General features: G+C 37.3%; 1 protein-coding gene across 2 annotated transcripts in view; it reads left to right on the plus strand.

Annotated features, from left to right (window-relative positions):
• Positions 1-27396, plus strand: part of LRRK2 (leucine rich repeat kinase 2) — a 200985-nt gene that overhangs the window by 117540 nt on the left and 56049 nt on the right. For both annotated transcript variants that reach the window (XM_043968574.1, XM_043968575.1), the window contains 3 exons: positions 4480-4709; positions 6283-6410; positions 15277-15495. In XM_043968574.1, coding sequence (XP_043824509.1) covers positions 4480-4709; positions 6283-6410; positions 15277-15495 — 577 coding nt within the window. The remainder of the gene's footprint in view (positions 1-4479; positions 4710-6282; positions 6411-15276; positions 15496-27396) is intronic.

Below are 27396 nucleotides of genomic sequence, written 5' to 3' on the forward strand. Positions count from 1 at the left end.
AAAACGGGTTCCCTCTCTCATAAATGAGGAACCATCTGTATAGAGGACAAGATCAGGATTTTCTAAAGGTGTATCAAAAAGATCATCACGGGGTTTTTCAGCCATATCAACTAAAGAAGCACAGTCATGCAACGGTTCCCCCGAGAATGGTAAGTTAGGGAGTAGTGTTGCTGGATTAAGAACTGTGCAGCGTTTTAAAGTGATATTCTCATTACCTAACAGGGTTATTTCATACTTAGCCAGCCTTTGATCTGAAAAGGCTTGTGTCCTGTGACGTAGTAAGAGAGCCTCCACTTCGTGAGGGCATTGCACAGTTAGAGGGTTACCTAGGACCAAATCAGAGGCTTTTTCTACCAAAAGCGCTGTGGCCGCCACTGCTCTAAGGCAAGGTGGCGCTCCAGCCGCTACAGGGTCCAGCTGAATTGAATAGTAGGCTATAGGACGTTGGTTAGGCCCCAGTGACTGAGTCAGGACTCCAGAAGCCACCCCCCTTTGTTCATGCACAAAGAGAGTGAAAGGCTTACTATAATCTGGCAGTCCTAGGGCAGGTGCTGATAACAAGGCCCGTTTTAATTCTTTTATGGCTGAGAGATGCTGGGGATCCAACTGTAAACTGTCTGGAACAGAACTTTTTGTAAGAGCTATGAGGGGTTTAGTAATTTCACCAAAAGAGGGTATCCATTGTCTACAGTACCCAGCTGCTCCCAGAATGGCTCTCAACTGCCTCTTAGTAGTGGGGGCAGAGAGTTGTTGAATGGCCTGGACTCTCTTAGAAGAGACAGAGCGAGTTCCAGCAGCCAAAATAAATCCTAAATATTCTACCTGGGGCAAACACCATTGTACCTTTGTCTTGGAAACCTTGTGTCCTCTCTTGTGCAGCTCCAGCAGTAAGTGACGGCTATCTTCCTGACAAATTTCAGCATTAGGAGAGGCCAAAAGTAAGTCATCTACATATTGTACTAGTGTGGAGCCCTTAAAGGTAATAGAGGCCAGATCCTGCTGTAAAATTTGGGAAAATAATGTGGGACTGTCTACAAATCCCTGTGGGAGTCTAGTCCAGGTCCACTGTCTATTTTTCCAGGTAAAAGCAAATAAATATTGGAAGTCCTCATGTACTGGTATGGAGAAAAAGGCAGAGCAAAGGTCTACCACTGTGAAACATGTAGATTCATAGGGAATTGAGGAAATTATCATAGCCGGATTTGCGACTATAGAATGTCTAGGAATAACATAATTATTAATCGCTCTAAGATCTTGCACAAAGCGATAAACAGGTTTACCATCTGGCCCAGGCTTGGGTTTTTTAACTGGCAAAATGGGAGTATTGCATGGAGAGTGATGACATGGAATAATAATACCCTGGCTTTTCAAAGCCTCAATTATAGGGGTGATCCCTTCTATTGCTTCCCTAGACAATGGATACTGTGGAATGGAGGGGGGTGGTCCCCCCTTAACTTTAAAGGTAACAGGCATGGCAGACTTAAGGAGCCCCACCTCATTAGGGGATGAGGCCCATAAAGACTCAGGAATGTCAGAGGGGATTTTGGATACCTCCCCTGCTGTTCCTTGAGCTTCTGTAAGTAAAATTGGTAATAAATGAACAGTATCCTCTGGCAATTGTAAGGAGACAGCCCCATCTGGAGCACAAGATATGGTTGCTCTAAGCTTGCAAAGGAGATCACGACCTAATAAATTTACAGGGGCATCAGGCATGAGTAAAAATGAATGTTCCACTGTTAAGGGCCCCATAGATACCATGCGAGGATTCAATTTTGCCACTCTCTGGCTCTTTCCTGAGACTCCCACTACATTCAAAAATCCTACAGGTCTACACCCAGCATCTGGTTTGCTTACTAATACTGATTTAGAGGCTCCTGTGTCTAGCAGACAATCATAATAAGTCTCCCCCACTTTTAAGGTGACATGTGGTTCATTACTCTGGGGAGGTGAATGGACTGGCACAAGTGCATTCAAAAAATCTGGATCTGGGAATATATGGCTTTCATTATCTATGTTCCATTCCTCCCCAAGACACCATCATTCCTGTGTCCTCTTCTGAGGGGGGTCTTGGTTACCATTATTCTGGTACTGCCTTTCTGTATTCCTCCAAAAAGATCTATTTCTATTTTGATTTCGCCTGTAATTAGAATTAGAATTTCTTCTCCAAGTCCTACATTCTCTCAATTCATGCCCCTCCTTACGACAGTAACAACACACCTTAGTGTCCTTGTTCCGGTGTCCACATGGCTGACTAGGAATCGCTGGTGCCAGAATGCTCTGTTTAGGGTGATCTGGATCTTCCTCACGTGAGTCAAAGACATAATTTGCAAGTTCCTTAATTCTATCTACTGAGAGATTTCTCCAGTCTGGACATTGTTTCAGAAAGTATCTGCGTATTTCTGGCAGTGAATTATAAACAAATGTGTTGAGAATGATACAGGAATCTCTTAAATCTACTGGATCCAATCTGGTGTACTGTCTAGCGGCCTCACAAAGTCTATCATAAAATCTGTTTGGTCTTTCATTAGCCTCCTGAGGTAGGCTTAAAAATTTCTGCCAGTTTTCCGGTTTTCTAGAGCAAGATTCCATTCCCTTCAGAAGTGTTTCTCTAGCATCTTTTAATCTTTGGAAATCCCTATCATCATTATAATTCCACTCTGGATCCTTTAGAGGCCATTCCACATCGGCCTTACCTTTCGCAACAAGGGCATTTCCTGCTGAGATAATATCTGTAATCTCAGTTGGGGACAGTAAAGTTTCCAAAAGGCAAGTAACATCAGCCCAACTGGGTTGATATGCATTAAATATAGTCCTTAACTGTGAAATTACAGTGTTTGGATTTTTCTCAAAACTAGGGATGATTGATTTCCATGCGCTCAAGTCACTTGGTCTAAAGGGGCTATATTTTCTGACTTGAATTGGCACTCCCTTCTTACTATGTTCTATAGCTTCCTGCAGAGGGAGTACTGATTCTGAACTTGGATCATCTCTAGTAGAAACAGCCATTTTGAGGTCTCTCTCCATATGTGAGAGTTTCCCCCACATCATAACAATGATAATAACAAAAACAATGATAATAACAAAAACAAAAAAAAAACAACAAAAAAAAATAAAATCCTTAGTCGTATGAACTATGGATGTGGTATTAAAAGGTATTTCAATTGCAGGCATAAAATTTCTACTTATATTAAACGTATTTTCCCAAAGATTCTCACGTATACTATTATACAAAAAACTTTTTGCTGCCTGAATGAGGAAAAAACCAATAATGTTATGAAGGACCATTGAATAAACTATTCCTCTAAGTCGGGATGTTATGCTGTCCCAATACATTCCGATGAGAAAAATCAAAGGGATGGTAGAATATTCGAGCATCTTGCCCTTTAAACTGGGCTGGCTTTTCTGTTTAAAGCAAGACTTTTAGAGGCTTAAAGTCTTTAAGGGAGATTAGACAAAGGGAAAGTCCGCGGGGGGGGGGGGGGGGGGGGGGGGGGTATTTGGAAAATCCACCGAATTAGCCGGCTTATGGCCAAACTAGGGAGGGTGGGAGGGTCCTTAAGGTCCCTTCGGGGTCGCCAAACTGTTAAGGGCTAAAATTCTAGCTAAACTGTCTAAAATATCTAATGAGTGGTCGCCAATAAATTATAAGCTTTAGCAAGAGTTAGACTTTTAAGCATTTATTAAGGAGAATAAGAATTTGGTAAAGAGAGAGAAAAAGGCCTAAATTCCTAGCTATTAAAGGGAGAGCACATTTCTAGCTCCGCTCTCCACCAGAGTCCAAAGGAAAGAGAGCGCGAGACTGAGCGCCAGTCTCTTCCTTCCTCCTCCCACTAGTCCGCGTCACTTCCTGACTCCTGAAGAAAAGACTCCTGGTCTTGCCCTCAAAGACCTTCGCTTCATGGGCAGAACTCTTCTACAGTTAGTATCCAGCAGGTGGCGTTATTCCAATCGTTACATCTAGCTTCCTTCAAGACTCTACTTGAATAACTACTTTTTTTAAAAAAGGGCTTTCCTGTTTTTCTTACCCCCACCCCCACCCCTGTCCCCACTGCTCATGCATTAACTCTAAGATTACTTTCTATTTCCATTCTATATTTTGTATGTACATAATTCTGTACTGTTTTTTTCCATTAAAATATGAAGTCTTTGGGGAAAAGGGGACATGTTTTTCCTTTCTTTGTTCCAGTCCTTAATATAGTGTCTGACACTTAGTAAATGCTTAATAAATGTTTGTTGTAGCTAGAGCACCTCATGAAATGTGGAGGAGTTACTTTTAGCACTGGTGAAGAGAGTAAGCACACCACTGAAAATTTGCATCCTTCAAAACATCAAAGTATAAAAAATAGCTTCTCTGAAATGCAGACTATGCTAAATAAATGCTATCTTCATATTATTTACAAGTTGGCAAAACTATAACTATTAATTGCAATGACAGTGCTATAGTAGTGTATTGTTTTAATATTTTCTTTGAAATGACAGATTTCTTCAACAGAGGTTAAAGAAGGCAGTGCCCTACAATCGAATGAAACTTATGGTTGTGGGAAATACTGGCAGTGGAAAAACTACATTGTTGCAACAGTTAATGAAATATAAAAGAACAGATTTGAACATCCCGAGTACTACAGTAGGCATAGATGTAAAAGATTGGTCCATCCAGCTGAGGAACAAAGGGAAGAAAGAGCTGATTCTAAATGTCTGGGATTTTGCAGGTATCCATTTCAACAGAATGTTTCATTTGTTCAGCATTTACTAATTAGTTATATAAACCTTTTGATTTTATTATCAAGTTAACAATGATGTTCGAAAAGAACATTTGTGATTGCTTATCATGGCATGGAGTATGGAAATTACTATATCCTCTCAAAGGTTGAACCAGTGGAATGAAAAACTCTAGCAGATCTTACCAAACCAGCAAGGTTTTGACTATGGATTTAGTGATTGATTGTATGTGTGTCATCTGAGGAGCACTCTAGATAAATTTGGAAAATCTCATCACTATGTTGACTGCAGTCTCTATTTTTAGCAGCTCCTGAAGTTCTGTAAGTTGTAGAGGAGTTGTTAGTTGCAGCTGTGGAGGCAAGTACACACACCAGTAAAATCATAGACCCATAATATGTTGAAGAGAATTCAGAGTACAGAGCTTAGAAAACCATTTTTTAAAAAAATATATCATTTTATTTTATTTTATTTAAATTTTTTGCAGGGCAATGGGGGTTAAGTGACTTGCCCAGGGTCACACAGCTAGTAAGTATCAAGTGTCTGAGGCCAGATTTGAACTCAGGTCCTCCTGAATCCAGGACTGGTACTTTATCCACTACACCACCTAGCTGCCCCCATTTTTTTTTTTCTTGAAGCACATGAAATAGGGCTAATGATGGGAAGGGGAAGAATCCTAGGACTATTTTGCCTCTTCCTCAGCTCTACTAGTTATGCCTTAGCTATTAGAATAGAAGTAGTAGTGAGGTGGACAGTAGCTGGCAAAAGGTGAGAGGTGAGAGTGTGGATCATAGTTGAAATTCTCAGACTTAAGGTCACACATGTTAAACTCTGGCATACAGTCAGGAAATCCCTAAGATAAAGCTGACCATTTCTCTCTTTTTAAAATGATTTAATTCATTCTCATGTTCAATTTGTCAAGTCAGATCTTGCTCTAGTACTTCATCTATGCATGGAAGTGACTTTCTGTTTTTGAAGCCTATGTCAGTAGAACCATAAGTTTGATAGGATCTGTCAGAGCTGAAAATGTTATCAAATATGAACTAATGATATACTGGTATCATGACTTTCACTCTTACTTGTGATCTTAGACAAGTCATTTAATGGTTAACCTAGAAATCCCTATTTTCTTCTTTTTAAAAAATTCAATAAGTTGATTTTCCTTCTCTTTTTTAAAATCTAAGTTTTTAAAGCAGTCACATGGCATAGTGGAGAGAAAAGCTGGGCTTAAAGAACACTAGCTTTGGAGTATAAGGATTTTTTTTGTCATTTATGTGAACTTTGGCAAGTCACGTAACCTTTTGGGGATTCACTTTCCTTATCTGTAAAATGAGGGGATTAGATTGGGTGATCTTTAAATTCTCTTCCAGTCATTTGTCCTATGATCTCTTGAAATCTCTAATTCCGTTGTGATAGCTCATGAACCATCTGTTGTGGTTTGTTTCAATGAAGGGGGAGGATCCATACCACTGAAATTACATGCTATCCAATTGCAAGTATTATTCTATCAGAAATGCATAGTTGCCTCTGGTTTATAGGCATGGGTTATGTGACCTTTTCATTTAGGACAAGAAGAGTTCTACAGCACTCACCCTCACTTCATGACTCAACGAGCATTATATCTCGCTGTGTATGATCTCAGCAAAGGACATACGGAAGTCGATGCAATGAAGCCGTGGCTCTTCAATATAAAGGTGACTCTAATAATTTGTAAATTGCACATGATTTAAAATTCCAAATAACTTAGTCTTTTTTTTTACATGATGCATATTTTAATGTTGTTAATACTGAAAAATGAATTTTGCAATTATATACATGGCTTGGATGTTCTAAGCCACAACATTTCCTTAATAATCCTTAACTTTAAAGAAGAAAAAATTTATTCAAGTTAAACAAAAATAAAAAATAACCAAAACATATTTCAGAAATATGAAAACAAATTATAAAATGGTCAATCCTCTCCCATTGTCTTCTTTTTTTAAAAAAAGTATTTATTTATTTTAGTTTTCAACATTTGTTTAGATAAGATTTCCAATTTCAAATTTTTTTCCCTCCCTCCCCTCCCTTCCCCCTCCCCTAGACAGCAGGTAATCTGATATAGGTTTTATATATATATAACATTAAACATATTTCTACATTAGTCATGTTATACAAGAAGAATCAGAGCAAAAAGGAAAAACCTCAAAAAAGAAAAACAGCACCAAAAACAAAATAAATAGTATGGTCCAATCAGCATCCATATTCCACAGTTCCTTTTTTTTTTTTTTCCTGGATTTGGAGAGCCTTTTCCATCATGAGTCCTTTTGAACTTTCTTGTACCATTGTATTGCTGAGAAGAATCAAGTCTATCACAGTTGATCAAGACATAATGTTGATGATACTGTGTACAATGTTCTCCTGGTTCTGCTCATCAGTTCATGCAAGTCCTTCCAGGATTCTCTGAGCTCCTCTTGCTCATCGTTTCTTACAGCAAAATAGTATTCCATTGCATTCATATACCACAACTTGTTCAGCCATTCCCCAGTTGATGGACATCCCCTCAATTTTCAATTCCTTGCCTCCACAAAAAGAGCAGCTATAAATATTTTTGTACATGTAGGTCCTTTTCCCTTTTTTAGGATCTCTTTGGGGAAAAGACCAAAAGTGGTATTGCTGGGTCAAAGGGCTTTATAGCCCTTTGGGCATAATTCCAAATTGCTCTCCAGAATGGTTGGATCAGTTCACAGCTCCACCAACAATGCCTTAGTGTTCCAATTTTTCGACAGCTTCTCCAACATTTATTATTTTCCTTTTTTGTCATTTTAGCCAATCTAATAGGTGTCAGGTGGTACTCAGAGTTGTTTTAATTTGCATCTCTCTAATCATTAGAGATTTAGAGCATTTTTTCATATGGGAATAGATAGCTTTGGTTTCTTCATCAGAAAACTGCCTGTTCATATCCTTTGACCATTTCTCAATTGGGGAATGACCTGGATTCTTATACATTTGATTTAGTTCCCTATATATTTTAGAAATGAGGCCTTTATCAGAAGCACTGGCCATAAAAATTGTTTCCCAGCTTTCTGCATCCCTTCTAATTTTTGATGCATTGCTTCTGTTTGTACAAAATTTTTTAAAATTAATGTAATCAAAATCATCATTTTGCACTTCATAATATTCTCTATCTCTTGTTTGGTCATAAACTATTTTCCTTTCCAAAGACCTGAAAGGTAGACTATTCCTTTCTCTCCTAATTTACCTATGGTATCACCTCTTATGTCTAAATCATGTATCCATTTTGACCTTATTTTAGTATAAGGTGTCAGATATTGGTCTATGCCTAGTTTCTGCCATACTATCTTCCAGTTTTCCCAGCAGTTTTTGTCAAATACTGAGTTCCTATCCCAGAAGCTGGAGTCTTTGGGTTTATCAAACACTACATTACTAGTGTCATTTACTACTGTGTCTCCTGTGCCTAGCCTATTCCATTGATCCTCCACTCTATTTCTTAGCCAGTACCAGATAGTTTTGATGACTGCCACTTTATAGTAAAGCTCCCGGTTTGGTACCGCTGACCCACCTTCCTGTGAGTTTTTTTTTTTCATTATTTCCCTGGATATTCTTGATTTTTTGTTTTTCTAGATAAATTTTGTTATTATTTTTTCTAGCTCTATAAAATAATTTTTAGGTAGTCTGATTGGTATTGCACTGAATAAGTAAATTAATTTAGTTAATATTGTCATTTTTACTATATTAGCTCTGCCTATCCATGAGCAATTGATATCTTTCCAATTATTTAGATCTGATTTGATTTGTGTGAAGAGTGTTTGGTAATTGTGTTCATAGAGTTCCTGGGTTTGTCTTGGCAAATAGACTCCAAAGTATTTTATATTATCTACTGTTACTTTAAATGGAATTTCTCTTTCTGTCTCTTGCTGCTGGACTTTGTTGGTCATGTATAGAAATGCTGATGATTTATGTGGATTTATTTTATATCCTGCTACTTTGCTAAAGTTGTTAATTGTTTCAAGTAATTTTTGAGTTGATTCTCTAGGATTCTCTAAGTACACCATCATATCATCTGCAAAGAGTGATAGTTTTGTTTCCTCCTTGCCTATTCTAATTCTTTAATTCCTTTTTCTTCTCTGATTGCTAAAGCTAACGTTTCCAGTACAATATTAAATAAGAGAGGTGATAATGGACAGCCCTGTTTTACCCCTGATCTTATTGGGAAGGCCTCTAATTTATCTCCATTACATATAATGCTTGTTGATGGTTTGAGGTAGATACTGTTTATTATTTTAAGGAAAGCACCTCTCTAGTGTTTTTATTAGGAATGGGTGCTTTATTTTGTCAAAAGGTTTCTCTGCATCTATTTTTTTTTTTTTGGTGAGGCAATTGGGGTTAAGTGACTTGCCCAGGGTCACACAGCTAGTAAGTGTTAAGTGTCTGAGGCCGGATATGAACTCAGGTCCTCCTGAATCCAGGGCCGGTGCTCTATCCACTGCGCCACCTAGCTGCCCCCTCTCTGCATCTATTGAGATAATCATATGATTTTGGTTAGTTTTCTTATTGATGTGGTTAATTATGTTAATAGTTTTCCTAATGTTGAACCAGCCCTGCATTCCTGGTATAAATCCCACCTGGTCATAGTGTATTATCCTGGTGATCATTTGCTGTAATCTTCTTGCTAATATCTTATTTAAGATTTTAGCATCAATATTCATTAGGGAAATTGGTCTATAATTTTCTTTCTCTGTTTTTGCTTTGCCTGGTTTTGGTATCACCACCATATTTGTGTCATAAAACGATTTTGGTAGAACTCCTTCTTCACCTATTTTTCCAAATAATTTGTATAATATTGGAATTAATTGGTCTTTAAATGTTTGGTAAAATTCACCTCTAAACCCATCTGGCCCTGGGGATTTTTTCTTAGGGAGTTTATTAATGGCTTGTTCAATTTCTTTTTCTAATATGGGTTTATTTAAGGATTTTATTTCCTCTTCTTTTAACCTGGGCAGTTTGTATTTTTGTAAATATTCATCCATTTCATTTAGATTGTCAAATTTATTGGCATACAGTTGGGCAAAATAATTCCTAATTATTGATTTAATTTCTACTTCATTGGTGGTAACATCACTCTTTTCATTTTTGATACTGCTAATTTGGTTTTCTTCTTTCTTTTGTTTAATCAAATTAACCAATATTTTATCTATTTTATTGTTTTTTCATAAAACCAGCTCTTAGTTTTATTGATTAATTCTATCAATCTTATTAATTCCTCCTTTAATTTTCAGGGTTTCTAGTTTAGTATCTAATTGGGGATTTCTAATTTGTTCTTTTTCTAGCTTTTAAAGTTACATGCCCAATTCATTAATCTCCTCTTTCTCTTTTTTATTCATGTAAGTATTTAGAGCTACAAATTTTCCCCTAAGCACTGCTTTGGTTGTATCCCATAGATTTTGGTATGTTGTCTCATTATTGTCATTTTCTTGGATGTAGTTATTGATTGTTTCTATGATTTGTTATTTGGCCCATTCATTCTTTTTTTTTTTTTGGTGAGGCAATTGGGGTTAAGTGACTTGCCTAGGGTCACACAGCTAGTAAGTGTTAAGTGTCTGAGGCCAGATTTGAACTTAGGTACTCCTGACTCCAGGGCTGGTGCTCTATCCACTGTGCCACCAACTGCCCCCCATTTATTCTTTAGAATGAAATTATTTAGTTTCCAATTGATTTTCATTCTACTTTTCCCTGGCTCTTTCTTACATGTAATTTTTATTGCATCGTGATCTGAGAAGGATGCATTTACTATTTCTGCCTTTCTACATTTGACTATGATGTTTTTGTGCCCTAATACATAGTCAATTTTTGAAAATTTGCCATGTACTGCTGAGAAAAGGTATATTCCTTTCTATCCCCATTCAGTTTTCTCCAGCCATCTATCATGTCTAACTTTTCTAGTAATCTATTCACCTCTTTCACTTCTTTCTTATTTTTTTTTTCAGCTAGATTTATCCAATTCTGAGACGGGGAGATTCAGATCCCCCACTAGTATAGTATTACGGTCTAATTTCTCTTGTAACTCATTTAACTTCTCCTCTAAGAATTTGAATGCTATACTACTTGGCGCATACATATTTAATATTGATATTACTTCATTATCTATAGTACCTTTTAGCAAGATGTAGTTTCTTTCCTTATCTCTTTTAATGAGATCTATCTTTGCCTGTGATTTGTCGGAGATAAGGATTGCTACCTCTGCTTTTTTTACTTTAGCTGAAGCATAATATATTCTGCTCCAACAGAATTATTTAAAATCCTTTTTGAGCTCTTCCAAGAAGGCTTTTTGTTCTTGAGACCAATTCTTCTTCCCTCTTAAGGCTTCACATGTAGGCAATTTGAGAGTATTGTCCTCATCTGAGTTTGTGTTTGCCTCTTCCCTGTTGATACAGAAGCTCTCAATGGTGAGAGCTCTTTTTTGTTTCTTACTCATACTGCAGCTTCTTTTTTTCTTTTTTAGGTTGAGGTCTGCTCTGGGGTCACCAGGGTCCCTGTTTCATGCTTCTTGTGCTGGGGTATAGGGGCTGTGTCACTAGCTTTCTACACTGAGGCCTCTATGGCTTGTGGATTTCTCCCCATCCTGGCCCTGCTAGTTGTGCATTGGGATTGGTAGGCCTGGTCGCGCTTGTCCTATGGGTGACTGTCCAGCTGGCAACCTGCCTTCCTGGCTGGTGCAGGTGGGATTTGCCACTGTCCTGCTGCGCCACCAGCTTGTTGAGCCAGTATCTAGGGGCCTCAGTTGCTTGGCTGTGTCCCGCAGCTTCCTACTAACTGGCCCCAGCCCCCTCTGCACTGTGCTGCGCCTCCCTTTTGTACCAATGAGACTGACATTTCCTGAAATATTCTAAATTATCTCTGGTTGGAAGACTGCATCTCTCTGTCGCTTTGCAGATTCTGTAGTTTTAGACTCCATCTAGAGGCTTGATTTCATGTTCTTTTTGAGGGAACAGAAAGAGAGCTTAAGCGACTTGCTGGCTACTCTCTGCCATCTTGGCTTTGCCCCCCCTCCAAATAACTTATGTCTCCCCCAAGCATCATTCCTACATTATCATTTGTCTACCAGACAAATATACTTCTTGCTTTCACCTCATAGAATTCCTCTCTTTCTTACAAATACCACATTCTGGTGTGTCCAGGGTGCAGCCAAGATGGCAAAAGAAAGGCAGTAAGCTCTCAGAACTCACAACACAATCACTCCAAAAAAACTCTAAATAATGCCATAGGACAATTCCTGGATCAGGAGAACCCACAAAAGAAAGAACTGAGATTATTTCCCAGCCAAAGTAATCTTAGTAGGACAGCAGAAGGGGGCTGTTGTGCCAGGGCAGAAATGGAGGCAAACCCACAAGTCACGCTGACACAGATCCAGTCCCAGGAAGGCGAAGCTAGAGAAAGAGTCCCCCAGAGCCTCTGAATCAGCTGCAGTGCCAGTGTCATCGGGCATCTAAGCTCACAGGCTGGTGAGAAGTCTGAGCGATTGGTTGCAGGGAGATTACAGGGGCCTCTTCTGGTGCTGAGGTGGAACTTAGGTTTTTCACCCCTGCTGGGAACCAGGAATAAGGCATGAGTGCTGGAGGCCCAGGTAGGGGAGGGGAACAGGCTCATCAAGAACTAACAACCACAGCACACAAAGTTTTGCTGCCTGGTTAATTAGCAAGTTGGCCTGGGGTTTTATATATATATAGACCAGAGAACAGGCCAGGTGAGTGAAGAACCTTCCCTTCCTTAAATTGTACCACCTTAGATCCCCTGAAGCTTGGGATAGTACATCCTGAAAGCAGTGCCCCACTTTAGGAAGGAGTTAAAAGTAAAATAAAATATGGGCAAGAAGAGCAGACAGAGAAAGATGCGGACCATAGAAAGTTTCTTTAGTGACAAGGAAGATCGAGGTGTACCATTAGAAGAGGATAGCAATGTCAGGGCTCCTACATCCAAAGCTTCTATGGTCTCAGGCTATAGATGTGCTAAAAAAGGACTTTGAAGATAAAGTCAGAGAAGAAGAGGTAAAAATGGAAAGAGAAATAAGAGTGATGAAGAAGGGTCATGCATGAAAAAAAAGTCAATAGTTTGAAAAGTCAAATTGGCCAAATGGAAAAGGAGATACCAAAGCTTTCTGATGAAAATCATTGCTTAAAAATTAGGATTGAACAAATAGAAGCTAATGCGTTTATGAGAAATCAAGATAAATCAATAAAGCAAATCCAAATAAATTAAAATAGAGGGCAATGTGAAATATCTCCTTGGAAAAACAGCTGACCAGGAAAATAGATACAGGAGAGATAATTTGAAAATTATTGGACTACCTGAAAACCATGATCAAGGAAAGAGCTTAGACATCATCTCCTAGGAAATTGTCTGGGAAAATTGCCCTGATATTCTAGAAGCAGAAGGTAAAATAGAAATGGAAAGAATACACTGATCACTTCCTGAAAGAGATCCAAAAAGGAAAACTCCCAGGAATATTATAGCCAAATTCCAGAGCTCCCAGGTCAAGGAGAAAATATTGCAAGCAGCCGAAAAGAAACATTTCAAGTACTGTGGAGCCACAGTCAGGATAGCACAAGATCTAGCAGCATCTACATTAAAGGATCTAAAAGTATGGAATATTCCAGAGGGAAAAGAAATTGGGATTACAACCAAGAATCACCTACCCAGCAAAACAGAAAACAGAAAGATTTTTCAGGGGGGAAAATGAAACTTTCAATGAAAAGTAAACTTTCAGATATTCATGATGAAAAGACCTGAACTGAATAGAAAATTTGACTTTCAAATACAACACCCTAGAGAAGCATTAAAAGGCAAACAGGAAAAAGAAATTAGAGGTCTGATGTGGGCTTGGCTCCTCCTGGGTCCAGGGTGGGTGCTTTGTCTGCTGTGTCACCAACTGCCCCATGATGACATCTTTAGGGTAAAATTTAGGGTTGAGAGGAATGCACTAGGGGAGGGAGAAGGGTAGAATGGGCTGAAATCCCACATGAAAGAAATAGCAAAGGGTTTATGGAGTTGGGGTGGGGAGGGAGTGGCTCAGTGAATGAGCCATTCATCAGAATTGGCTCAAAGACCTTAATCTCATCAGAGTTGGCTCAAGGAGGAATTAACATAAGCATTCAATTGGGTGGAGTAATCTATCTAAGATGGGCAGTGAATGAGCCTTACAATTGGATCCATGCAATGATCCAAGACAGCTCTGAAAGCCCTATGAAAAATCCAGTCCATCTACAGAGAGAGAACTGATGATGTCTGAATACAGATTGATGCATAGTGATTTTTTGTTTGTTTGTTAGTTCTTTTATCTGAAGTTTTGTTTTTGTCTGTTTTCTTTCACAACCTAGCTAATGTGAAAGTGTTTTGCATGACTGCTCATGTATAGCTTATATTGAATTGCATGAGTTATTGGGGGAGGGAGGGAGGAAGAGAATTTGGAAAACGAAGTTTAAAAAACCTTGATGTCAACATTTGTATTTACATGTAATTTCAGAAAATAAAACTTAATGGGAAGAAAAAATAATTAATAAAAAACAAAAACAAACCTATACCTAGGATAAAACTGCTGGTTGGCAGAAATAGAACCAAGGGTCTCACTAATTTTTTTGTCTGTGTTCTGAAAAGATTTTACAGCTTTCTAATACTTGAAAATGTTGCTCTGTGCCAAATAGTTTTCTTGATGAAAAAAAAAAAAGAATCAGTATGGAGGACAGCAAGGGATAAATCAATGATGTAGAGGAGCTATAAAGTATATGAACTTGGCAGGTCTGATCAAGGTAGCTGACTCTGTTGATCCTCAGACATTTCTCCTTTCAGGGTTGTCTCAATCATATTATAGCACTATATGTCTGGAAGACTAAAGTTCCTGGGTAAATTAGGACTTACCCTTAGTAAAGGGGTCAATTTTCCAATAACCTCAAGTGTTTCCCCTTTTTGTTGGGGGAGTGTATATGTCCCTGAATAAAGTGGAGATCAACCAGCAAGGGAAGAATGTTGTCTGATAAACAGCTTGGATGGGGAGTTTTCTGTAAATAGTGTTTTCTGTCACGTGAAATAAGTCTGTCCAGTATTTGATATTAAAAAACAAAAACCTAAAACAAAAAACCAAAACAAAATACCATGTTCCACATGAAATAATCCCTGGTCCCCTCAACTGCTAGTACCCTTCCTCTCAGACTACCTTATATTTAACCACTTTATATTTATTTTTATTCATTTCTCTTATATTACTTCTGTATTTACTTGTTATATTCTCCATTAGATGCTATGTTTTTTGAGATTAATAGTTGTCTCACTTTTTATATTTATTTGCCCTCAACCTAGCACAGCATTATAACATAGCAAATGCTTGTTGATTAACAGTGCATTTGTATAATGTTAGATTACCAAGTTGCAGATTCTTTTAAAAAATCTTTTAATAAAATCATGGTGCTATTTTCACTAGTAGCAATGCTACTAAGAGTAAGCCTCAACAGAATTAAAAGAAAATTCTAATTCTAGATTAAACTTGCATGTTTTATGGCTTTTCCCTTACAGGCTCGGGCTTCTTCCTCACCAGTGATTCTGGTTGGTACCCATTTGGATGTTTCTGATGAGAAACAGCGAAAGGCCTCCATAAGCAAAATCACTAAGGAGCTCTTAAACAAAAGAGGGTTCCCCGAAATACGAGATTACCATTTTGTGAATGCTACAGAAGAATGTGAAGCATTGGTAAAACTTCGGAAAAGTATCATAAAAGAGAGTCTGAACTTTAAGGTATTGTTTAATGTTCTTGTATTGGAGCTTTTGAGTATGGGTTTTCTTTGTTTTGTTTGATTTATATTCAGGACGGTTGTGACAAGTAAAAATAAATGTGTGGTCACCTTATTCCTGTCCCAAGTGTAGGGAAAATTAGCTAGGGTTTCTAATATAAATTAGAAGCTTTAGCACCAGTTTGGGGCATTAAGCATTTATTAAAGCATACCAGGTAGTAGTAATAAGAGAACACCTGGGGCAGAAAGTTAAGAAAAGACCTATCTAGCCCAGAGCTCCAGCCTGGTCTGGTTCTTCCTCAAGTCCCCCACCATGAGACTGTCAGAGCACCAAACTCCTGAGTAACTGTCTATGGAAGCTTTTTATGGGTCTGGAGAAGAGATGGTCCTTACACACTGCTTCAAGCTAATTGGCTAGCATCAACCAAATCCATTGGTTCACAGGATTTAAGGGTGGTCCTGTGTTGAGGTCAGGGTTCACACCCTTTGAGAACACACTTTCTTGAGGGCCAGGCAGGTGTGGTTTTAATTGAATTAACTTTAAGTGAGTTAATCAGTGAAGTCAGTCAATCCAATCAATCTTAATCCAATCAATCCCAGCTGGGGCCTTTGGGAGTTGGCAAAGTCCATTATTTTCTTACACAGTGTAGCATGGTATATAGGCAGATGGCTTCAGAACCAGGAAGATCTGGGTTCAAGTCATGTTTTTAACATATAAATACCCACGTGACCCTGAGCAAGTAATTTAATAGTACTTTAATTCTCGAAGACTATAAACTACACGTAACCTGTTAACCTGCATTGGTAGAAGAAATTTCCACAAATGAGAATTCCCTCTACCAATGAAATCACAGTTCTACTCCCTATCCCTTGTACTTAGAAACACTTTGTTTTACTAAATTTCTACTCTGATGCCTCATCATGCCATAGAGGTGTGTCCCTGCATTCTTGAAGGCAATATTAGCAAAGCACAAACTCTATCAGGCCGTGCTGTATTGGTTCTCTGGGCAATCCCATTCTCAGTCTATGCTTATAGCAAAGCAGCTAAAAAAAAAGCCTGTCTTCTCCCTTCTTTTCCCTCTCCCCAGAAAGTGGGGACAGGAAAGAGCTGCCTCTGAGAGACTTCACCTCTCTGAAACTATAAATAGTTCTTAAGGGGAATATAGCTGAAATGGCACCAAACTTTAGATCTCCAATCAGTGACACCTGAAGCCTTCCTGTCTGTGGACTGCTTCTCCTGGCATTTTCTTAACTTCTGCTCTTTTCTTAATTACTTCTTTTTGTTGTCTACTGTGAGATTTAGAGTGCTCCCAACCTGTTGAGAAAGATATTTCAGGGAAGCTCCGCCATGAGGAGAAAGCATGTGAAAAGAAACCATGTGACTTTAGTGTCTGGAAGTTGCCTGGTGTCTGGAACTTACACCTATAGAATCTCCTGTTAGTTGTGTCAATCAGTGTTATCAGCCAGTTAGCTTGGAGCTGTGTGTGTGTGGACAGCCCTATTTCCTGTTTCACAGGAGGCTTCAGGAAGAAGCCCCCAAGGAGGGGTCATGTACAAATGAACTAAGGAACCACAAAGTTCTATGTCTTAAACCATTTTTCTGTCCTCAAACAAATTTTCTGTGTGGTCCACTTGTGTCTGTAGACATGTTTTAATTGTAAAACTATGTTTCTCCATGAAAAGAATTAATTCATTTTTTCATTCAAGTCTAAAAGCCTCTTTGCCCCTTTTAAACAACTTTGCAAATTGTTCCTGTTCAAAAGGAGCAGTACTTTACAGCTTGACAAGTTGATCCAGCCTTTTTTATTTACATAGCAGGTCATGTTCTTGCGTCAGCTATTAATTTTCTGCCTATTTCAACAAGTAAGCTGTTGACATATAGAAGGGGACAGGAGCTTATAAAATTTATATTTTTCATATCAAAATTATTTAAAAACTGAACTCTGCATTCAATTAAACCTTTTTACTTTCCCAAGAGGGGGGTATATTTTTAAATTTTTTAATGTCCTTGTTACCAAAATTTCAGTTCCATACTGGAAGATGAGCTTGTTCAATTCAGTTCAATTCAATTGATAATTGTTAAGTACATGCCAGGCTCTGATGATTCAAAAAGGAAGAAGTTGACCTCACGTTCAAAGAGCTTATGTTTTGGTAGAAAAGATATAAATAGGCCAGATGTTACATTGCATAGAGCATTGGACTTGAAATCAAGTAGACCTAAGTTCAAGTCCTGCTTCACAAACTCATTAGCTCTGTGGTCCTGGGCAAGTCACTTTATCTAACTCAGCCTTACTTTCTTCCCCTGCAAAAAGGGAATAACAACAACAATAATAATGATAGCACCTACCTTCCAGAGTTGTTCTATTAAGTGAGATAATAAATGTAAGGAAACCTTCAAGCATTATTTAAATGTTAGCTATAATGAAAATATAAATTAGGATATAATAACATTAAAGGAGAGGTACAAAGTAGAATTAGAGGTTCAGTGAGGGAAAGATCACTCCTGACTGTAGGGAAAGATAGGTAAAATTTCAATAGATAGTCTTTGTTTTTGGTAATCAGTAAGTAAGATTTGGTTTACCTTTTGGGGTTCATACAGCATCTTGAGGTGGCAGAACTCTGGAAGCATATATTGTACTCAGTGATTAGGTGAATTATTCCTGCTAGCATAAGACTAATGAGATGGACTGGCATGTTCATCAAATATAATTCTATATCTCACTGTTGTAGTGAAAAATCTTGTCAACTAAGTAAAAGAAAGTATAGATGGATTAATAAAAATCTATTGGCACTCAGCCTACTGATGTTATGAAGAATAACATCATCTTTTGGGGGCCTTTTATTTTAGGTATTTATCCAATAAACTTGAATTATGTTGGGGCAGTGTGTTACATAAATATGTAAATAAGGCAGTACCTTTCTTCATGTGGCTCTTCTTCTTCTTCGTCTTCTTCTTCTTCGTCTTCTTCTTCTTCTTCGTCTTCTTCTTCTTTGTCTTCTTCTTCTTCTTCTTCTTCTTCTTCTTCTTCTTCTTCTTCGTTTGGTTTTTGGTTTTGGTTTTTTGGCTGGGCTTGCCCAGGGTCACACAGCTAGTGTCAAGTGTCTGAGGTGGGATTTGAACTCAGGTCCTCCTGAATCCAGGGCCAGTGCTTTATCCACTGTGCCACCTAGCTGCCTCTTTGTATTTCTTTAAAAAATACTTTATTCTAAATGTAACCACAAAAAAGAGTTTTCCCATATACAGAGCAGAACATAAAGAGGATTCTATATAAACCTGTGAAGCCCCATTTTTGCTTCTTTAAAAAAAAGTATATAGTAAATTATTTATATTGCCTTAAAAACTAGCCTACTAATCTGTTCTTCCTTTGGAATGTCCTTCTGTTTTCTTCTGCACATTTATAATAATTTTACAATGGCCCTTTTTCTTGACATCCCTATTGCTAACCCCTTTCCCCTTGATCATTACCCTGCATTCAAGTTAACTGAAAGAAAGGGGGGGAAAAGTCATAACAAATAAGCATAGTCAGGCAAAACAAATTCACTCTGTGGCCATATCTAAAAAACGTATGTCTCTTTCTGTACTCTGTATCTAGGGTCTGGAAACATGGTTGTCCATTACTTTATTCAGAGTTCTTAAGTTTTTCAAAGTAGTTTTTCTTTACACTGCTGTTCGATAGTACCATTAACTACTAGGGTTCTTCCCTCTTTCCAGAAACAGGGATGTATTAGTACAGTGATGTATTAGTTCTCCCTAAAGGGAAGCTGTGTCTGGGACCCACTTTCTCTTTGTCTTTCAACACAGCACCTTAAAAAGACCTACTGTTGTGGATTACTACCAATCTGCAGTTCTTACTCCCCTCTGCAGTTATCTCAGCACATCAATATTTCATTACATTTACATACTACAATTTGTTTAACTCCTCCCCCATTGCCTAAGAGGCGATATAAGGAACCCCATTAAATTCTTGTGCTTTTCTCCCCTCCCCCATCCCTTTCTGATTTTTCCTTCAGGTTCAGGAAGCTTGTTTTGCTCTGTTTCTTCTCCAATATGATCTTCCCACTTGACAGTGCTTTTCTCTTCCTGTTTCTCTATTGAGTTTGATGTATTTCTACATCAAACTCCTTGTATGGGTGTTTATTTTACTTTGTCTATTTCAGATAATAGTGATGTTCCTCTGATGCCCCATCCCTTCCTTCATGTTTGTATATTCTCCTTATCATATACCTTAATTTTAAGAAGTAGCAAATTCTACCCCTATCTTTAGCCTTTTGCCCTCTTTTCTCTTTCTCATATTAAAACCTTCAGAATAGAACCAATCCATACCCATATCCTTTTGTTTTGTTTTGTTTTTTATTTTATTCCTCTTGCTTGTATGTTATTAGCTGACTTTTCTTGTTGCAGATTTGGGGTATATAATGTCACCTACTGTAGTTCTGCACTGACTTTCTTGATGGTCTGCTGCAAACTTAAGGCTTTTGCTGGAGTAGGTATGTGGGAGTTGGTCAGCAACAGACATCTTTAGGCTTATCTTCTAATGAACTATGAGCTCTGCTAGAGTGAATAGTTCATTTTTTAAAAATCAGGCATCCCATAACTTCAATATTATATATTAAATTATGTATTAAATATATATATATACATATACTATACATCATAACTATAATTCAACTGAATATTGATAACTTCAGAGCAGCCATTTCAGAGGCAAAATGTTTTTTTTAATTTATTTATTTTTTACATATAAGGTATTTTATTTTTTCCGTTACATGTAAAGATAGTTCTCAACTTTTGCCCATACAAGCTTTACAATTTCAGATTTTTCTCCCTCCCTCCCCTCCCTCCCCCCTCCCCTAGACAGCAGGCAATCTGATATAGGTTATATCTATAAATCTATATATCTATATACATATACACATAGATATATATCTATACACACACACACATATATATATATACACATAATAACATTAATCCTATTTCTGCATTAATCCTGTTGTAAGAGAAAAAATCAGAGCAGTGATGCAAAACCTCAAAATAGAAAAAAAAAACAACAGCACCCAAAACAAAAGAAATAGTATGGTTCAATCAGCATCTATACTCCACAGTTCTTTTTATTTTTTTTCTTGGATTTGGAGGTCCTCTTCTATCATGAGTTCCCTGGAACTCTTCTGTACCATTGCATTGGTGAGAAGAATATAGTCCATCACAGTAGATCAACACTCAATGTTGATGATACTGTGTACAATGTTCTTCTGGTTCTGCTCATCTCACTCATCATCAGCTCACGCAAGACCCTCCAGGTTTCTCTGAACTCCTCCTGCTCATCATTTCTTACAGCACAATAGTATTCCATTGTATTCATATACCACAACTTGTCCAGCCATTCCCCAATTGATGGGCACCCCCTCAACTTCCAATTTCTTGCTACCACGTAAAGAGCAGCTATAAATATTTTTGTACATGTGGGTCCCTTTCCCCCCTCCATGATCTCTTTGGGAAAAAGACCTAAAAGTGGAATTGCTGGGTCAAAGGGTATGCACAGCTTTATCGCCCTTTGGGCATAATTCCAAATTGCTCTCCAGAATGGTTGGATCAGTTCACAGCTCCACCAACAATGAATTAGTGTTCCAATTTTCCCACAGCTTCTCCAACATTTATTATCTTCCTTTTTTGTCATTTTAGCCAATCTGATAGGTGTCAGGTGGTACCTCAGAGTTGTTTTAATTTGCATCTCTCTAATCATTAGAGATTTAGAGCATTTTTTCATATGGGAATAGATAGCTTTGGTTTCTTCATCAGAAAACTGCCTGTTCATATCCTTTGACCATTTCTAAAATGGGGAATGACTTGGATTCTTATAAATTTGATTGAGGCAAAATGTTTTGAGTATCACTTTTGTCATTACCTTCAGATCCTAATCCAAGAAGTAATTTGGAGAGAATATGAAAATTTATGGTTGAACTGAATATTTTTGTTCACAGGAACAAGAAATAAACATGGGGAAAACACTTGGTTCTTCTTTTGAGGTCAACCATGAAATAATAGAGTTATTGTAAATCAAGTGTCTCAAACTGCTGTGTTCCAAGTTTCCAGTAGAACTTCAAGAGTAATATTTCTTGTCTAATGTTGATGAACCACTTCTGTGCCCACAAGGGCTAGCATACTGAAACCCCACCTTCTCCACTAAGGGGTCCCTCTGCTATGTATCTAGATAGTCTACTTTAATTAGATTCAGTCCTAGGGGAGCCTAGCCTCTAATGAAAGAAGTTAGACCCTTTTTCTCCCCAAACTTTGGCTTATTACATCTTCAACCTGGCATCATAAATTCACTTGAAAATTATGTTATGACTGAAATCTTATGGGAAAAAGGGTGGGGATGGGAAGAAATGTGCTCTCCCTTTAATAGATAGGAATCTAGGCCTTTTCTTCTCTCTCTACCAAATTTTTATTCTCCTTAATAAATGCTTAAAAGTCTAACTCTTGCTAAAGCTTATAATTTATTGGCAACCACTCATTAGATATTTTAGAAAGTATAGCTAGAATTTTAGCCCCTTACACTACACTCAAAAGCAATCCTAAACATAAAGACTTAAAGCATATATTAGCAGAACAACTTAAAATGTGATTTAATAATATATAACTACTGTTATAATTTCCTGGGAGGCTGATACTTAAGCACCATCAGAAAATAAAGCAAAAAGACTGCTAATTAAACATTTTATATTTCTCCTTCACTATACATCACTCAGACAGCTTCTACTACATGACTGATTTGGTAAAATAGCTAGTCTTGTGCCAATCCTCTCCTGGAGTAGCTGCTAGAGACTTCTCCCCTGCTACTGTTCAGCTCAAACCAATGAGACTCTGAACTTCTGAACCTCTTAAACTCAAAAAGTCACTTCCAATCTTTTATATCTCTCAATATAAATTCTCCCTCACTTAAAATCAGGAAACAATAAACAGAAGGGCAGAAAAGAAAGCCTAGCGCCTACATGCAAGTATACCTAGTTGAGCCTCCCTATGCCAGCAGCCACACGGGTTCGCCATGATACTGGGATGGAGAAAAGTCTTTTATTTAGCTACCTAGAAAACTAAAGGAAGAAGGTAGAAGTTATCTCTTCTTTTAATTTAATTCAGTACCCTGTCCTCCTGTCATTAATACCGACTAGGGGAGGACCAAGATATCAATCATGACTTGCCACATCCTTTCAGGGCTGGCTAGAAGTAGTCCCTGAAGCTCCTGTATCAGACTAGCAAAGACAATTCTGAGCACGTCACATGAGATAGACCTTGTTGCACTTGCCCTGCATAAAATTTTCAATCATATTTGTAATCTCAATATGGTATTTAAGCAAATTTTGAAAGTGAGTCATTGCCAGGTTAAACTTGCATAAATTTCATTACCAGAGAAACAGGTAGAGTTTGCCCTCTAGTGGTTTCAAGAATCATTTGTTTTAGTTGTAATGAAATGATTTGTCTGAACTAAAAAAATAAGCCCTAAAAAGTATTTTATACAGAAAATGTCCTCTGTCAATCCTTCCAGTTTTCTCTCTTTCATTTTCTGTGTAACTACAAGTTATTACCTTCATCCTAATTGTAACAGATCTATTAGTGTCTCCTGAAGTTACTTTGCCAATTTTTATAGAATTATCATTTGTCTTTAGAAAATCTCTTATCTAACTAGCCTGGAATTGCAGAAGGAAAATTAGTGAAGAAAAAATGAAAAGGCTATTTGTGGTAATACAACTCATTACTTAAACAAGCAGTTAATATGCCCTTAGGGATAAAGGTGAAAGGCTACATATTTCAATGGTAAAAAATCCACACAATGGAGGAAAATGTAAAGTTGAAAGACCAAGGCTTCAGCTCCCTCAACAAAAGGAAATACTCTGAAGGATTTATGTGAAAGTGACAGTCTTTATAGCTAAGGTAAATCATTTTACACCTTAAGGGAAAAAAGGAAACACCTCAGTGTGAAGAAAAGGAACTCTCAGGCTCAGGCTGACAGTTGATTTTAAAGAAGAAAAATAAAAGTTCCTCAACTGCCTCAGCAGGAGGAAATGATCTGAGGGACTCAAGTAAAACTCAGGTTTCTAGTGCTAAGGAAACTAAGCATCTTAGTTTCTCCCACCAGAGGAAGGCATCCTCAGATTTAACTGAGGATTAGAGAAAGGTCTTTGCTTTCTCTCTTTCCTCATACAAATTAAAGGGCTTCAACTAATGTAGAACTTCAGTGTCCACATTTAAGGAAAAGGCCTAAAGAAATACTGCTGGGGAAAGGAAAGGTCCTCAACTTGACTTGATTTCCAGAGTAGAAGAAACTTATGCTGAGACTTTTTCAATAAAAAGAAAATAATAAAGGACTTTGAACTTGAAAAGTTGTGAGATCGCTTTGTTGATTGGATGACCAAGACACAAACCCAGAAGGAGTAACTCAAAAATAGTGTTAAGGGCTAAAATTCTAGCTAGTCTGTCTAAAATATCTAATGAGTGGTCACCAATAAATTATAAGCTTTAGCAAGAGTTAGACTTTTAAGCATTTATTAAGGAGAATAAGAATTTGGTAGAGAGAGAAGAAAAGGCCTAGATTCCTATCTATTAAAGGGAGAGCACATTTCCAGCTCTGCTCTCCACCAGAATCCAAAGGAAAAGAGCCCCAGTCAGAGCACCAGGTTCCTCCTTCTTCCTCCCACTAGCAAACATCACTTCCTGACGCCAAAGAAAAGACACATGTTCTTGCCCTCAAAGACCTTCCTTTCATGGCGTCATTCCAGTCATTACAATAGTTGTATTCAAAACCTTGGGAAAAGAATCAGCTTGTCCATAAAAATAATTATAATTCTTTGAAGAAATAATGTAAGGTTTTTTTTTAAGATTAAAAATGAAGTTAAGGGGCAGCTAGGTGGCACAGTGGATAAAGCACTGGCCTTGGATTCAGGATGACCTGAGTTCAAATTCAGCCTCAGACACTTGACACTTAACTAGCTGTGTGACCCTGGGCAAGTCACTTAACTCTCATTGCCCTGAAAAAAAAATGAAATTAAAGGGACCTTGCAGTACCACATGTCAAACTACTATATACTAAAAAGCAGCAATTATTAAAACCATTTGGTACTGTTTAAAAATGGAGAAATAGATCAGTGGAACATATTAGGTATACAGCATACACAGTAGTACTCTAGTAACTCAAAGATCTAGCTACTGAGACTCAACATTTGACAAAGGGTGCTAGAAAAATTGGAAAGAATTATAGGAGAAAGTAGATTTAGACTAATAGCTCATATCTTATATACCTTCTAAATTAAAAATGGGTATGCAACTTTGATATAAAATATCATATAACTAAATAAGAGAAACAAATCTTATATTTGGAAGAGAAATATAACCAAACGAAATAGAATCACAGAAGATGAAAGAAACAATTTTGATTACAGAAAATTTAAGGTTTCTTGCATAAGCAAACATTGGTTTAGCTACATTGGTAGCTAAACTTAGAAGAAAAGCAGGGAAATGGTGGGAAAATCTTTGCAGTGTGTTTCTCTGATAAAGATCTCATTTCTAAGATATATAAAATATAAAAGATTGGTTAAACTGCTAAGAAAAAAACATTTCTCAATCTAAAGATATGAGCATACAGTTTTCAAATCACTACTAATTAAAAAAATACAAATTTAAGCAATTCTGAGATTCTACCTCATACCCATTAGAATGGCAAAAATGACAAAAAAGAAAAAAATGATAAATATTGATTGGGCTTTGGGGAAACTGGGACATTGATGGACCTTTAATAGGTACAAATATTCTGGAAAGCAATTTTGAATTATACATGAAATTTTACATGCACTTGCCCTTTGAGCCAGCTATACCACGACTCGGCCTATATCCCAAAGAGATCAGAGAAAGGAAAAATTATAGCAGCTCTTTTTGTGTTGGCAAAAAACCAGAATACCAAGAAAAGACTGAATAAGTTATGGTACGTAAATGTGATAACAGTACTGTTTTAATGGTAAGAAATGAGGAAATAGATGGTTTCAAAAATAAATGGAAATGCCTATATGAACTGATGCAGAACCAAAAAATAAGCAGAACCAAAAGAACAACTTCTACAATAACAACCACAATGTAAAAAAACAAAGTACTTTGAAAGCTGCCAGAACTATGATCCATACATTAACCTTTCACTATTGCAGAAGACAAATGGTAAAATATACTATCTATTATATAGAGGTGATTGATTTAGGGTGCAAAATGAGGCATCTTTTTGTATAAATCTATATAGATAATCAGTTTTGCTTGACTGTGCACATTTTAATGGTTTGGAGGATGGATGGGAAGGAGAAAAATAGATTTTCTGTTAAATTATTAAAATAAAGAAGTGAGGGGCACACTACATATATGAAATGCTGCATACATTGCAATACATTGAGGTCATAATATTAGTTTTACTTAACTTTTGTTACAAGAGATCAAGTAAGAGTAATCTGTAGCTATTTGTAATATAAAATACAAAACATATCAATAAAACTTTTTAAAAATCCCTAGAGTGGGGGGCAGCTAGGTGGCGCAGTGGATAAAGCACCAGCCCTGGATTCAGGAGGACCTGAGTTCAAATCCAGCCTCAAACACTTACTAGCTGTGTGACCCTGGGCAAGTCACTTAACCCCTGTTGCCCTGAAAAAAAAAAATCCCTAGAGTGATAACTTATTTCTTAGTTTTAGAAAAATTCATTTCAGACATTTGCATATTGACTGCAACAAATTCTTAATATGTAGGTTGAAAGTGAAAAAAAATCCATTATTAATGATTAGAGATTCTTTTTGCTTACACTGTCCTTATGTTTAAGTAAGTAAAACATATCTAATTTATCACCATTTTATTTGACAATCCTTTCCATCTTTTTTCCTTAATTTTCTTTTGCCTTTGTTGATCATTTAAACTTTAGATAATGATAGTTTTCCAAGTGATTATAACTGCGTTACATATTTGGATTATTTTCCTGGTTTATCCCTTTTTATTTTTGAATGTTTGTTTCTGCTATGTCTGATTGCATTGTGTGTTTAATTTTTTTTTAATCCACTCTCACTTTTTGTTTTATTTGATTTTTCAAATCCATTCACATTTAAAACTATGAGTTAGGTTTATATTTTCCTCTCTTTTTAAAATAATTTTTTTCAAGTTATACTTTTCCCCCTTCTTTTGCTGAAAACATTATCATGTTCCTTCAGTAATTTTACTCAGATCTTGCTTTAAAATGGCCCTGTTCCCACTGGCTTTCTTCCTTTCACCTCTGATCCCCTTTTATTTGGTTATATATTTCTTTCCCCTCTTTTTTCTCCTCAGTCACTTCCCAATTCCTTTCCTCCCCTTCAGCTTTCCCTGTCAGGGTTGTTTTTTTCAAATTTCATCTTTTCGCGCCCCTTTACCAAAAAAAAAAAAAAAAAGATTTCTTTTACTCTCTTCATTAGCCATCTTTTCTTAATGTTTATTTTAGACCCACTTGGTCTCTTTCTTTTCTCCATATTCTTCATTCAGTCAAAGCTTCTACCAAATTAATTCTTCACTGTAGTTGCTTTCTCCCCCTCTATATTTGCCTGGGAATCTCCAATTGTCTATGTTCTCCTATTCTTCTAGGTGCCAATTTCCCCCACCGGTTCCAGCTTTTCTCCTCTCAGAACAAGTAGACTTTTCAGGTGCCAAATCCTCTAGGCCTCATAGGAGCATTCACCAGTGGAATGTCCTCTTACCTTCAAAATAAGGCTCCTTTTTCTCCCTTTTTCTCTTCACCCACTTCCCTGTAAGTTCTCTTTCTGGTTTGTTTGTTTTTTTGTTTTGTTTTGTAAGTTCTCTTTCTAAGAGCCCAGAGATTGTGTTCCCTTGATTGTGAGCCCTTGATTTGACCCCAGT

The sequence above is a fragment of the Dromiciops gliroides genome, chromosome 5 (genome assembly GCF_019393635.1).
Source record: "Dromiciops gliroides isolate mDroGli1 chromosome 5, mDroGli1.pri, whole genome shotgun sequence".
NCBI classification, from domain to species: domain Eukaryota; kingdom Metazoa; phylum Chordata; class Mammalia; order Microbiotheria; family Microbiotheriidae; genus Dromiciops; species Dromiciops gliroides.